Source organism: Channa argus, chromosome 7, assembly GCF_033026475.1.
Source record: "Channa argus isolate prfri chromosome 7, Channa argus male v1.0, whole genome shotgun sequence".
In the NCBI taxonomy this organism is placed as follows: domain Eukaryota; kingdom Metazoa; phylum Chordata; class Actinopteri; order Anabantiformes; family Channidae; genus Channa; species Channa argus.
In genome coordinates, this window is record NC_090203.1 from 15950900 (window position 1) to 15965302 (window position 14403).

A 14403-nucleotide genomic window follows, 5' to 3' on the forward strand; every position below is an offset into this window, starting at 1 on the left:
GAGACCTGTCCTACACTTTGGTCCAGACTGACCAACCAACAGACAAAAACATCATTGTCTGCAGGCCTACAACTAGCATCTGTCTTTGTCATGTTTTCATCATCCAGCTTTCATCTGTGAGAGAAACACAGGAATAAGCTTCAAATCCTAGATCCACAAATATATTACCACACACCTCAGCTCAGCAGTAGCCATAACATAACTGCAACCACATGTTTCGACCACAGAGTGATTCCCCCAGATGAGCGAAAGTTTCCACCAATGATCTTTTTTAAGCATCACTAACAATCCTAGAGGGAATAACAGGCTGGTTCACTGTGACCTCCAGGTGGGGTTCAGGGATAGGAGTCATAGGCCACCAACCATTGTCAGCGGGGTTTAGATCTCCTGGGTCTCATCTGATAACATGAACATCCTGGGTAGTTAAAAGGGAATCCCTCAAGATGACAAGACACATGTCTGTATCATTAACGCAAATGTGTAAAAATATATATATATATATATATATAAAGGGCATTATTTCATATAGATTTTATAACAAGTGTTATAATAGTGTCATGTCAAATACTAAGACCACAGAAATTGGGAAAATCATTTTCAAGAAATGTTGTAGAGCAGCCATGAAGGTATTGTGATGTTACATTTGGCCTAAAACCCACAGCACACATAAATAAAACATAAATAGCATTTATGACAGTGTGGTGTTAGAAAATGATCAGACTCATTTGAATTAACATTACAAGCTGTTTGTAGAGTTACACCACAAGCTTAAAAGAGAATTAATGCTACTCGATTGTTCATTTTTCCCTCTCAGATGCAACCTACAACCTTGCATCCTTACCTTTCACAATGCCTGATGGGCAATTTTCCTTCTTCTGCTACCCTCAGGTAATTCAAGAGGTAATTCCATTTTGACTCACTTAATTCAATCGAATCAGCATAAGGTACCACTGATTTATATACAAATCCTTTTCTGCTTTATGAGCCCACTTAATTGTACCCACATTGTCAAATGCTATATCCACTTCCCCATTCTTCTTTCCCACTCAATCAATAAAAAATAGTTTTAGCATTGAGTGAAAATAAATAACTGAACTTTGATGCCAAAATAATATAAAATACACATTTTATTTGAAAATATTGAGCTTTGCAGAATAGTTTAGACAGATACAGAAAAAAGAAGTGTGAATTATAATTCAAATGGTAAGTAAAAAAAACAACATAACAATATATACAACACGTGCACATTCTTACCAATTAACGCTGTGTATTTAATACACGCTCAGTCAAAGTAGCTATATAGCAAGTATTTCCAAACCTTTGTCATCATAGTAGTTTTTTCTTATTTGCACTAAGCTTAGCAAAGCAGAATTAAAAATCTCAAATCCATACAGTACATTTATATTTTTGCATAAGACCATAGATATTACAATTTTTAGAAATACAGGCAGATGTTAGAAATGTCACAGAGACTCCACAGTGACCTCTCTTTCATAGCTGGAGAGCTTGTTTGTGGACCAGGTCAAAGCACACGGTCCAGTTATTTTAAAAAATGTGACCCAGGGTTGTTAGTTACAGTTTACAGATCACCTTATAAACTTGCTTCCCTCTGTCTTCTTATTTCGCTATGTTATCAAAGTGGAAATAATGGGTTTTTAGTATACAGTATAATTTCTTTTTCAGAAGTAATTTGCTACATTATATAGCAAAATCTCCTCACAATTTAAGCTGAATAAAACACACTCTAGTGTACATATTCATATGAACTAACCTCTCGCCTAGAGCCTGTTTCAATTTAACTTCTAAAATATTCACTAAGAATGTAAGAGCACCTCTTTGTGGTCTCCTCTCATAGTCTGGTGTAAATGACTAGTACTATACTCTGACCTACACAGTGGAATCACAAGGTTTAAGTACTATACATAGCAATGGTGAATGCTGATAGCATTAATGTATACACAGGATGTTGTACAGTAAAATCCCTCTTAAATAGAGGGAAATACAGAGCTATTTACTTTTCTCTATATTTATTCCTTAACAGAGGATTCTCATTTTATGAATACAAGGAAGATAAGATTAATTACCCAAATTACAGATGCAGTCATTAGTTCCTCTTTGGATTTACTGTTCGGTATATCGTAAGCTATAGCTCATTGCGACGTTTTAACCTATAACTTTATGTTGCTGTTTTCCAGTTCTGATGGCTGCCAAGCAGTGTTGTCTCGTGGGCAGTGGCTGTGGCAGGCACAGGTCAGGATCACCATGACTGGCCTCTTGCTGGTTTTGCCTTTGGCACACTGGAACTCCACCAGGGCAGTCTTCGTTCTGTGGGGCGTACAACAGCGGCCGTCTGTGCAGAAGCCACAGTAGCGTGGCTTATAGGCCTGGACACTGGTGCAGTTCTTGTAGGAGAGGTGCACGGCTTTGTCGCTCTTCACCATCCTCTGGCATTTACTGCCTCTCTGCAGGGAAATCCGAGATCAGTGTCAGTAAATAAATGTTCATGGTTGGTCACTATAAGAGCTTCATTCTATGTTCCCTAAACAAAATTCAGGTGGTTTGAAACAAAAAGTAACGTGTCTTATGTTTTTCACAATAATTCAGCCCCTAATTCAGCTAAGGCAGATAAAGAAACCTGCATAAAGATCCAAAGAGCCCCTCAAAAAGTACCTTTGGTGCAAACTGTGTCAGGTGCATCTGGTCCTTCTGGTCATCACAAGGTCTGATCATACACAGTCGACTCTGCTTCACCATTTCACACCGACGGTTCTTGTTGGTGACCCTGCTGGATACCCCTACACCACAGGTTTGAGAGCAGGCGCCCCACTCAGTGGTCTGCTCAATGCAGTTCAGGGTGGGGTCCCAACCATCAAATCTCACTGTTTCCTCCTGACGAAAGGCTGAGGGAAAATATACAGAAAGTGTAGTGTAACTAAGTTAGTAAAAATGTATACACTGGTATGTACAGTAGTATGGTTCTCATTTTTTAAAGAGTGCATAAAAGCCTTCTTTAAATAAATGTTTTACACCATATTCTAAGAAACCAATCAACAACATGATTAATGATAGGTTTAGATTCTTGTGACTGCAAAGTCTTGTATCACATTACTGTTTTACATTCTAGACTAAAGTGACAACACTAATGTCTTAATGTCTTCTCCCTATTTCTTCAGTGTTTCCTCTTTTCTCAAGTCTGTTTTTAAGCCCCATTCTTCTCATGGCTCTTACTCGCCCACTCTAAAGAGGTCAGACAAATGTACATAACCTTTTAACTATGTGTCTCACACCACAGTGACACCAACGTCACAGAGTAAAAGGTGACTGTGTGGGTATGTGTGGTCTGCATATGTGGTCCATCTCCAACTTATCTAATCCTGCTTGTAGTCTTCTTACCGGCCATAGCAAAGCCACCCAATACACTGGCCTCAGCCTGGGGCTCGCACACCCACTTCTTGCAGCACTCCCCTGGGACCTGAACCCTCCGTGGCATGGGGCAGTCTGGCCCAGGCAGCATTACATCCACGTTACAAAGTGGCAGGCAGGCAATCTGCCCATCGCGGCACATACACTGGTGTTTACAGGTAGGGAAGAAAGTCTGGCCGTTCTGGTAGACAGAACCATCCAAAACACACACATTACTCTGGTGAGCTAGAGGAAAGAGAGAAAATAGTTAGAATAGCTTCTATTAGTTTAAAAAAAATAACTCATGACGCACAGGACATCCTGTTATCGCCAACAGTAGCCCACTCACCAGCACAAATACCAGTCTTCTTGTGGATGTCAGCTGTATAGTCACACTGCAGACCTTTCTGTGTGTCACAGGGGTTCGTTTCAGAGCAGACCTCCCCTTTCTGACGGGCGCACACCAGGCAGCAGACACAGTCATCCAAGATCAGGGGCACCCCGGGTGGACAGATGGGGGGCTCCTTAGGGCACTGACACCTCCTCGAACACACCTGGGAACAGACTAATGAAAACACCTACATGGGGAAAAAATATTTAGGTTTTTTTACTATAAACGTTGGTGAAGCTCAAAATATCTTTCTTTAAACCATTCTTGAGCACCTGATTTAATGTAACACACAAAAACTACTTTTTACAAAAAAAAAATGTTTTTGAGGATACAAAAGTATTATTTAAAGTTTTGTAGCTCTAAAGTAGTATTAAAAAGTAACATGTCTTTTTATCTTTAGATCTAGTCTAAAGATAAATAGTCTAAATAGTCTGAGAGCTTCTACACACTTTTAATTTCCTAAATAACAGATGCTGCAAAGTACTGTAAATAACTATTTAAATTAAAGCAAAACATAAGCCATACATATAGATTTGGTTGTAAGTCCTACCTGTGCTGCAAAGAAAAAGAAACTTATGAAATTATTTGTCATCTTCCTTTTATGTTGAGCAGAATCAAAAATAAAATAAAAATATCTGCAGTCAAGAAAGTGTTGAGTTGTCTTCAGTTCAGATGATAAAAACTTATGTGAGTGCAGAAATTTGTAGTCTCTTTGTCGTTCTGCTTAAGGACTCGGGAGAGGAGGGCCTTATATAGCAGGGCTGTCCTGCTGGCACTATGACAACAAACAGGAAGGAATGTTGGAGAGCATCACAAGATTGTTGCAGGAACTGTGAGAACCTGTCAAAGACAGCATACAAAAGGAGGTAATTCTGTAAAAGATAATCAGTATTCAGTTTATTATTAGTTATTTTATGTTATGTACAGTACATACCTGCATATTCATTAATCAGTAACTTTATACTTATTTTCTTTCACATCCCTCGCTTTTTCCTATTAAAGTCTCTTTATTGGACATTACCTTGGCAGTCTGTGATGTCCGTATTTATTACAAGGCACCTGGCAGTTCCTTTAGTTTAGTCCTACTGACAGTGGGTGGTGACCTTTTGACCACCTGATCCAAATCCTACATGGGAAGTCACGGTAGCAAACCCTCTCATTCCCCAAAGAATTGTTAGCACTGCCTGAAATAGCAACACAGTGGAAGCCTTGGTTCATATGTAACTTGGATCATTGGAATGATGATGCTGTGTTCAACACATCTGGTAATAGATGTGTTAAGGTTATTTCACAGCAGAGGTATGTGGATGGATTAAGGGTGAAACTGACTGAATTCCTAAATGGAAAGCCACAAAAAAGATTTATGAGTTTCTTTCCAGTCCTTCAAATAAATGTGCTTTTCATTACTCTCTTATACACTTTCTCAGATCCTGTAAATAATTAAATAGATATCAAAGAATGGATAACTTTTAAATAAATAAAGCAAATCTCTTCTGGGTTCTAAACCTTGTGCTGAAAGATGTCCTACTGGATATATGTTTTCTTCATTCCTTTATAATAAACATATCTTAAAACCTCTAGAATAATGTATGGAAGACAAATTGAAGAACAATGATCTCTGCATTATATGTTACTTTTTTAAGTAAGTGTTAGCAAAACGTAACGGGGTGCTCAAATACAAGCCAATCATATTCCTATGATGTCAAAGGTCCAGGGAGACTGGATTTAAAATTTAAATTAAAGGTCTGAAACTTACAGAACTGTGTGCACAGATAATTTTTCTATATAAAGGCTATTTTACATGCATCCATTGACAGGTCCAATACATATAAAGTATTTCAAAGAATCTTCTCATTAAAAAAGAGTTTCCTGCTAAAAAATTGTTTTCTCGTCATAACAAAGGTAACGAGTAAAATAATTCTCATGGTGACAGCAATACGTTCCCGTAGAAAGATGATAACCAAGATGGCGGGCTAACCAAATATGTATTTAACCTTACTGAAGGAGACAACCCGAAGTTGGTGGAAATGGAAAACAGAATGGACACACTATCAAAGAAATCGTTAATATAAAGCACCAGTAAGACCGAGGAGGATGGCGCCGAAAATGTGGAGAAAGGAAACTCTGACCAGTGATTTCTGAGGGTAGCTAATATACATCACATGGCTACATGCTAAATCTATCATTACTTTACCACAGCACAGAGAAGTTAACGTTATCAGCACACTAAAGGATGGACTGCAGTATCACGAAGAACCGGTCCTTTGACAAATGGCCAGAGTCAGACCAGAGTTTTGCGTAGCATTTTCCTGGTGTTTAGCATCATGGTGCACGCTTCTAGGCAAACGATCGACAGGAACCACACACCAGAGCAAGGTAAGACCCCTTGCTTTGCTAAGTTACAGTTGTTATGTTGATCGGTAATGCTAAATAAGTTAGCAGTGCAACTTTTTTTAACTGGGTAAATGCTATGTGTTAATGTAGCATGTAGCTTTCCGTTAACGTATTAGCAATTTAAGTTTATTAGAAGCAGCAGAATGATTGCGAGCCTTCAGGGTTCGAAATTAACACTGCTAATGAAAATATTTCACATTCATAAGTAAATTAGTGATGTTGCTACATAACTGCTAGCTGTTATGTCGCACGTCTATAGATACATAATGTACATATACTAGTGAGTATTTAGTTGTTTCGTTGGCCAGTGAGGGGGTGGGGTGGGGTGGGGTGGGGTTAGTTTCCATTGTACAATGTGTTTTTTTCTTGCAGGGTTCTGTGCTGCGTTCTGTGCAATCTGGGCTATTTCAGATTCATCATACAATGCAGAAATGAAGTGGTCATAAAGATGCAAATATGTTGTGTGTAAAATCAGACTCGCTCACAAAACATTTATGCAAAATATAGTGCTCTGTTAAATGATTAGTATGACTAAGGTGTGTGGGCACCAACTAGCACCTTTAATGACGTCAATAAGGATGAGATCAGGCTTCTAAGAAAACAGTCTACTTTACTGAGTATTGGTGTGATGCTGTGTGGAAATCTAATGATTTATCAAATACTTTGATGTTGAAAATGTTAACACGTGCATTATTTGTTGTGTTTTTACAAAGCTACTGCCAACTGTCCTCAAGGGCAAGTAAAATAAATCAAAAATATTATTTTACCTGCTACATCAAGCCAACTGGTATCCAAAACAACTTTTGCCTCTGCTGTATTTTGTTCATGTAAAATCTGTCACTAAAGAGGGAGACAAACGCGGAGATGTTTTTCATAGCTGATTTACTAATATTAGCCTAAACTTAGACGTGGCTGTATAGAGGATATGGATCAAAGTGATACAATATAATATAAATAGTGATTCATTTTTTAATATTAACTCTCACTATCCATGCTGCAATGCTTTTAACTCCCCATTTTCTCCTTCCTATTGTATTTCTACATTGTGTTACCCACCTCAAAGCCTTGACCTTCATTTGACCTCAATTGCTGCAGTATTCCATTTAACCAGTAACCACTTCCTGTGCCTCACTTCACCTCATCAACCTCCACTTTTTGCTATAGGCAAAAAAGACATATTTTTGGTACTCTATTCTTCAGTCTGTTTCAGTATTTAATTCTCATATATTCATTATTCTAAAAAGTATAATATTTATTTATAATACTGCAAAATGGTTATTCCATAGGCGCTGACTGGCAGGGAAAAGCACTCATTTGTGTGTCTTTAAATTGGTTCTCTGTATTTCCCAGAGAATATTGACCACCAGAAAACAGAGTTGGGGTGTAACAAAATAAAAATACTTTGTTACTGTACTTAAGTAGATATTTCAGGGATATGAACTTTGGCAGAGTATTCAATTTTCTAAAAACATTTTACTTTCAGTTCCTGCATTTTAACACAAATTCTGTACTTTTTGATTTGCACATTCGACTTAAGTCAGTGCTCGTCAGTATATAGTGATTCAAATAATATTTGAAGTTGAATGGCATAGTAACCTTTGAATGATATGAACGTAATCTGAGTTCCAGTTAGCTTTGCACAGAAACAGCAGGAAAAATGTACTTTTTATTTTAATAGTTACAGTAAATTTCAGAGCCTGTACTTTTTCACTTGAGTAAAGAAGTTAAATCATTACTTCTACCACATTCTTTTTTTACCCAAGTATATTCTGTATTACTATTTGGGAAAACATTTTTACTTTTTTCACCTCTGCCAGGAGTTAATGGTAACTAAACTGTGAACCTAAGTGAAAAGCTTAAAATGCAAATATATATCTTATAGGCTTATATAAACCTAGAGTCCTTTCTATTTTCTGACAGCTTGGCTTGGAATGCCAGAGTGTAATATGTCCTAGGAATGAGGTGGGAAACCTACGCACGTTGTACATTTGTGGTATCTGTGAAATATTTCCACTATGCTCTGGATAGGACATATTGTATGAACGTATGGTATAACAGGGATGAGCATAGAAATTTAGGAATGAGAGTAGGTGAAGCCACTGGCACCTGAATGAAAAAAGTGTGCCTGCTTTAATGCCCTGAGTTATTATCAGTTTTAGCTTTTGTTTAGGCCTTACCATGCACATTATCCTCTAGTGGTAGTTGTTGCAATGTTGTTTAAATTGAGGTTTGACATTCTCTTTCAAACAAAGGTCCCAGATCTAAAGCCTTCAAGTTGTAGTCAGTTTGTTCATTGTCTAGCTGTTCGAGTTGGACTCAGCTGTAGGCCTTCTAGCCTTTTGCCAAGTGGTCAGGCCACACAGTGGATGTTGCCTCTAAGAGCTCACCACAACTCAATGAGAGTTTACACAGACAGTCCAGCGTTATTCATGTTTTTGCAGCAGATTATACAGAACTGCAAAACATGAATAGTAAACAGTCTGTGTGGCACAGTAGTTGGAGACTCAAGAGTTACAACAGCAACAATAGTTTTTATTTAAAGGTTAGTTTCAGGTTACTCAAAGTTACTATGATGCACGACTAAAAAAATAAAAAAATAAAGGTCAACAGTAAATATCAAGATAATGGGAACAGAGCATGAGAGAAAGTTCTTAAAGTGAAAGTTCCTTTTCTTCTATTTTATTCAATACAAACAAGCTATGCATACACATTTAGTAGACAACATCACCTAGTCAAACCTATTCATTCTAGACTCATCTCAGCTAAAATTCATTTATACAGCTCTTTAACACAACCACACATGACCAGAGTGCTGTACATACATAGAAAACACTTTAAAGCAATAAACACAAAACAATAAAACAGCTGGATGGTCTGATGCTGGGCTGAAGGCCATAGAATAAAAATGGGTTTTTAGATGAGTCTTAAAAATGTGCAAGTGAAGGGGCCTGCCTAATATGCAGAGGTAAGGGATTCCATAGTTTAGGTGCAGCCATGGCAAAGGCTCTATCCTCTCTAAGCTTCTTTTGAACCACCATTGAACCATTCTTAACTCGGTCTCTTTTTGTATTTTTTCCTACCAACTGTCTCTCTCCTTCCCTCTTTCTCTCTCTACCCCCAACTCCCTCCCTGCAGACAAAGTTAGTTTTTGTTGAAGAGCAAGATGCATAATGGTCATCAAAATTCCAGCCGACTAGTCCCTCTCTTACACAGACAGTCATGTTCTCCAAAACATGCCGTAGCTAGAGTCATGTTTACCAGGGTTAGCAGCACCGAAGTTAGTTAGTAAAAAAATAAAATAATGAAAGTTTCGGAATGGCCTAGTTAAAGTGTAGACTTCTACCAAATAGCAGTGCTGTGAGGAGTGCATAAGCAAATGTCCAAAAATCTCAATGAAACTCGACAATGATGTGAAAGACTGATACACTCATGAAGGAAAGATTACCTCAGATTGTTGTGGGATATATATATCATAGGGGGTATTTAATTTTTGTTAAATAAATAATGGCACATTGAAAAGTTACGTTGTTCATCTGAGGATCTATTTGCCTAATTCTAAAATTAGATCATTTTTATTATGTCTTTACACAGAAAACATTGAATTAATGAGGGGTTACTTTGTGATGTTTTTAAGTGCTTCATCTTTTCTGCACTGTGCTAAAGAAACAAGAATAAATCAGTGTTAAACCAACAGGGATCATAGTGTATTTGATCAGCAATGGTCCAAAGGAAACCCAGACAAATAGCTTGAATAATTCCACTTGGCCCACACAGCTTTTCTTGTAGTCCAAATATAAAAAAACAAAAAAAAACAAAAACATTTTTTAGATCATTAAACACTGACTTCCAGTGTTCAGGCATACACATTTACAGCTGACTATTGTTATCTTACACATGACATCTACTGAAAGGAATTTTAATCACAGTTTATATGTCCATGTTGCTAAACACAAAATAAAAATGTAATTTTAATGGGCTATGTGACCAGTGACTTAAAGTATTACAGGAGTTTCTGCAGGGATTGTTTGGAAACACTTTCTATTTTACTGGGGGTCACTATCAGACTCTTAATGAGTTGAAAGGTCTCGAAGAAAGTCGCTGGTTAGTGGTCTCTGAATCTGAATTATTTGCTAAGGGCGGGGGGGGGGGGGGGGGGGGGAGGGAGTACACACATTCTTTACAAGTAGAAGTAAAAATGCTTGTAACACATTTGTTATTTTTATAAATGTATGTATTACCTGCCAATGCATCATTAAGCATGTAAAGTGTTAAAATCAGCATCTACGGTACCTTTACCAACAGTGAACTTAACCCTTATTTCTTCATAATTACCGTAACCAGTAATCTTTAAAATAACATTTTTTATCAGTCATTAATTTCACTTTGTACTTAAAATAAAATGTAGATAGATTTGAGTGGAACATTGTGAGTTATACTTACGTAGAGTGGAGAAAAGGGGGCTGTTACTGTGATTTCACATATGCCCTTTCTCTCCATTGCATATTTTTTAATGCAATATTATAGTAATACCTGGAAAGAATTTCTTCAGGTTTGGCACACATGTCCAACAGGATATAAGTTATTCAATTTATTAAGTTTTAGAGGTGAAATGTCAAATGTCAAGGCCGAAGTGACCTTTGGTCCATCCATTCCTTGAATGCAATATCTCAGCTTGAGTGAATTTCTTCAAGGTTGTCGCAAACTGGACTCAAGGATGACCTGATTACGTTTTATGTGGTCAGAGATAAAAGGTTAAGATCACTGTGGACCCATGTGCTTTAAATCATTTTGAATGCACTATCACAGGAACGCCATGATGGAATTTCTTAAAATTTGAAACAAATATCCACTAATACTTAACCTTTGGCCACCAAAGAATTTAAGGACACCATGACCTATCAATCTCTTTTGCCCCTCTTACTTTTGTGAAGGTCTTGAAGGAATGTCTTTGAAATTGGCACAAGCATCCACCAGGACTCGATATAAAAAATATTTTGAGGGTCAATGGACAGAGGTCAGAGTCACTGTAAACTCTCACCATCCAATTCTTGTCAATGCTATTCCTCAGAAATGCGTGGAGGGGCTTAAATGTCCATAAATGTAAATAAATGTCTGCCATAAATGTCCACTTGGCCAAATGGATGAAACTGCCACTGTAGTTCGCAGAGACATAAAACAGCATATGTGATCATTGTAGTTTCTCTAAAGGTTATCATCTTAAAACAGGTCTTTCTTTTCCACTGAATTCTTCTTCCAACACATGTTGTCTGTTGACATTAGGTCCTTCACAGATTCTCACCTGAAGTTCGGTGCTTTTCATAATTTTATTTTGCTCGTGGAAAAGCTGCAGTCAGACACAAGGTTTATAGCCGCTTGGGAGGCCACCACAAATCTCTCACTTAGGGTTTATTTTTTGTATGCCACTGAATGAGCTTAGACATTGAGGCAAAGGCAGCTGTGTCTTACGGTGGGTGGCAGTGGATAGATGGAATATGGCCGTTCCGATAATAAAACTGTACAATGGAAGAATCTCATGATGCATTTTAAGAGGTTTTAAAAGGTTTTATGTTCTGTGTGAGCAGAAGCAGAGATGTGATTTGGAAAAGGAGACAGTGAATGGAAGTTTTAGGGAAGCTCAAGTGGTATTTACTCAACTCAGCAGTTTGTGGTGCATTTAGTATGTGTATGTGTTTGAAAAAGCTAACAGTAGCAATGCATTGTTACCTAATTGTGTTTTAATTTGCAAAATCAAAAAGATTTTGATCTATGTATGTACAAGTACAGGAATAGGAAGAGCTTTACTTTACCCAGACTTAAAAAAATGGCTGATTTTATACTGCGTTATATCAGCTTATTGCATTAAGTATATGTATGGCGAATATGTTAGATGAGAAGTAACATAAAATATCAATAGAAAAATGGCAAGCAGATGTGGTGTCAGTATTCAACAGGCTTCAACATACCTTTGACAGTAAAGAGAACTGAAAAATTAATATTCAATTGTACATACTTCCTTATTTTAACTATAACTGCCCACCTTCAGTTGTGCAGTTTACTCATGGTATTGTGCTATATTTGCTCTAAAAAATTCTAGCAAAATCAAATACAGACTCAAGGTACTATTTGTATTTCAATATGAGAATCCCTGCTGAGTGCAGGGTTTCTCATATGCAGTTTACAGCTACAAATGGACTGTGTCAGTGTTACAGTGATGTTTGGGTTTTTTTGTGGTTGTAAGACCAAACACATGGCTGCAACTTGGGGGAGATGTCCTGTAAAAATAAATAAAAATATTAATATTTATGGTCACATTTTAAAAGTTATTATTTTTAGCTTTGCAGAGCGAACCCAAAACAAGACAAACCCAGGGAGGTCTGACTGGAGAGAAGAAACATTTCAACAAATCATAGCTAGGCTTTAGCATTTAATGTTTAGATTTACTGAACATGTCATTCCACTGATGCTCTCTGGTTTGTTTGAGGAAATGGATGTACATCTACAGTGTTTGTCAACCACACAAGACAGTGACGCAAGTTAAGTGATCATTCCAGGAAAACTCAGGGATCACACTTTTGGCAATATTTATTCACACCATTTTGAAAGCGTGTCCCTTTAATGCAGTTTATGTATGGTCTCTGTGTGACATACTTGCACTTTATGATTGTCAGAGAAATACAAATACTGTGAAAAGGAACTGAGGGGTGAATATATGTTTGTTTTGTTTTGCTTTTTCTTACTAAGGATTATTACTGTAATTTTGTGTCAATGCTAGAACATTCATAAATCCTTAGCATGTATCTTCTATGTGCTGAAGTCTCCAACGTCCTTATAAGTTGACTTAAAACAAGTATCTAAGATTGGATCTATTTTAATTACCCACAATAAAAAAGAATTTGGGGAAACTTTAAACAATGCAAAAATGAAAGATCTGTTTAGATTTTTCAGTATCAGTTGTAGAGTCCATTAGTACTTCTTTGGCTGACTTATGTGGGTCTCTAGTATATGTAAGGTATCATTTTCTCTGACTTATTATATACAATGATGGAAATTGGTTGGGCAACTTTCATGTAATTCTGGTTTTAAAAGATATTTTTCCTTTGTCTGATATTCTGTTATAAAGCTGATTGAGGGGGCTGAGCTGAAATCATGGCAACCACTGACCTGGCAGATTCATACAATGTGACAGTTGAGCTTATAGGTCCCATGAAGTGCACTTACTTCTGGCATTTTTGGGAACAGGAATGTTAGGTTTCACCTAGGAGAGGAACAGAAATGCAACCTTAAAGAAGGGCAGAGGGAGAGTTTTAGGCTTACAATTTACAGCACCTTTTAAAATTGCTGTTTACCTAGTCAGCAACCTCTAGTGGCAGAGAAGAAAAGAAGTCTGAAAAAGGACATGAAAAACAATATAGGGGTTAGTAGTATGTCCCTGTGAATAGCCTGGTGGCTTTATAGTAATTCAAAAAGCAGTTTGACTCCTTTTGTGTTTTTAAAATGGATAAAATTGCCCTTTTGCCTATATTTCCAATAATACAAAAGTGAAAAAGTAATGCAATATACAGTATTTTATACAGTGCTTTTCTTTAAAGTATTGTCAGCAGTAGAGTTTTTGCTTTTATTCCCATTGCATTTACAATGGGCTAAAATTTATATTTATTTCAAGGTCTGCAACTCTTCAACCCGACCTCTAGAGTGTGACCTTAAACAGCGTGAGCCTTAAGTATAAAAAAAAAAAAAAAGGTATTAATTCTCTTTTTCACTCACTCACTTACTCATGGAGATATGTCTTAGTTCAACTTCCTTAATATTGAAAGAGCCTGAAACACTTTATCTCATAGTAAATAATTTTCTTCTTGCTTGCTTTTCACTTCGGTTTCTGGCTAAGTAATCTGTTGTTCATTCATACCAGAGATACAGTAAAAGGCAGTTATTTGATGCTTGTTTGTTGTTTAAATAATAGTTGCATGCCAAAGAGAGTTAACAAATTTGAAAATGCTTATTAATAATATTTAAGTAAGAAAATCAAATGTTTACGACAGATAATTGACATGACGACTACACAGGGAGTTAATTTTTTAAAATGTGTTTAATTATTTATTTAAATGTTATGTACTGTATTGATTCATTATGCTCACTTAGTGTAGTTTGTCCTTTACTTTAGTCATTTGGCTCAGTTTTTATCCAAAATGGCTTAATAGCGCGGTACAAAGCAGGGA

The 14403-nt window shown here is 36.9% G+C and overlaps 1 protein-coding gene across 1 annotated transcript; it reads right to left on the minus strand.

Moving 5' to 3' along the window:
• Nucleotides 1-1122: 1122 nt before the first annotated feature.
• LOC137131045 (CCN family member 3-like) lies at nt 1123-4502 on the minus strand. The gene is made up of 5 exons (XM_067511830.1): nt 4344-4502; nt 3752-3980; nt 3394-3648; nt 2671-2900; nt 1123-2462 (listed from the first exon to the last, which is right to left on the minus strand). The coding sequence occupies exons 1-5, from the start codon at nt 4383-4385 to the stop codon at nt 2169-2171; spliced, it is 1050 nt and encodes a 349-aa protein (XP_067367931.1). The 5' UTR covers nt 4386-4502; the 3' UTR covers nt 1123-2168.
• Nucleotides 4503-14403: the final 9901 nt, after the last annotated feature.

What these genes read in the sequence shown, in the direction of transcription:
- LOC137131045 (XM_067511830.1), bottom strand. Translation starts at nt 4,385, where the DNA reads ATGACAAATAATTTCATAAGTTTCTTTTTCTTTGCAGCACAG. An exon ending in TCTTTTTCTTTGCAGCACAG is followed by an intron (nt 3,981 to 4,343) that starts GTAGGACTTACA and finishes TTCCCCATGTAG; the next exon opens with GTGTTTTCATTAGTCTGTTC. An exon ending in TGACACAGTTTGCACCAAAG is followed by an intron (nt 2,463 to 2,670) that starts GTACTTTTTGAG and finishes ATTTCCCTGCAG; the next exon opens with AGAGGCAGTAAATGCCAGAG.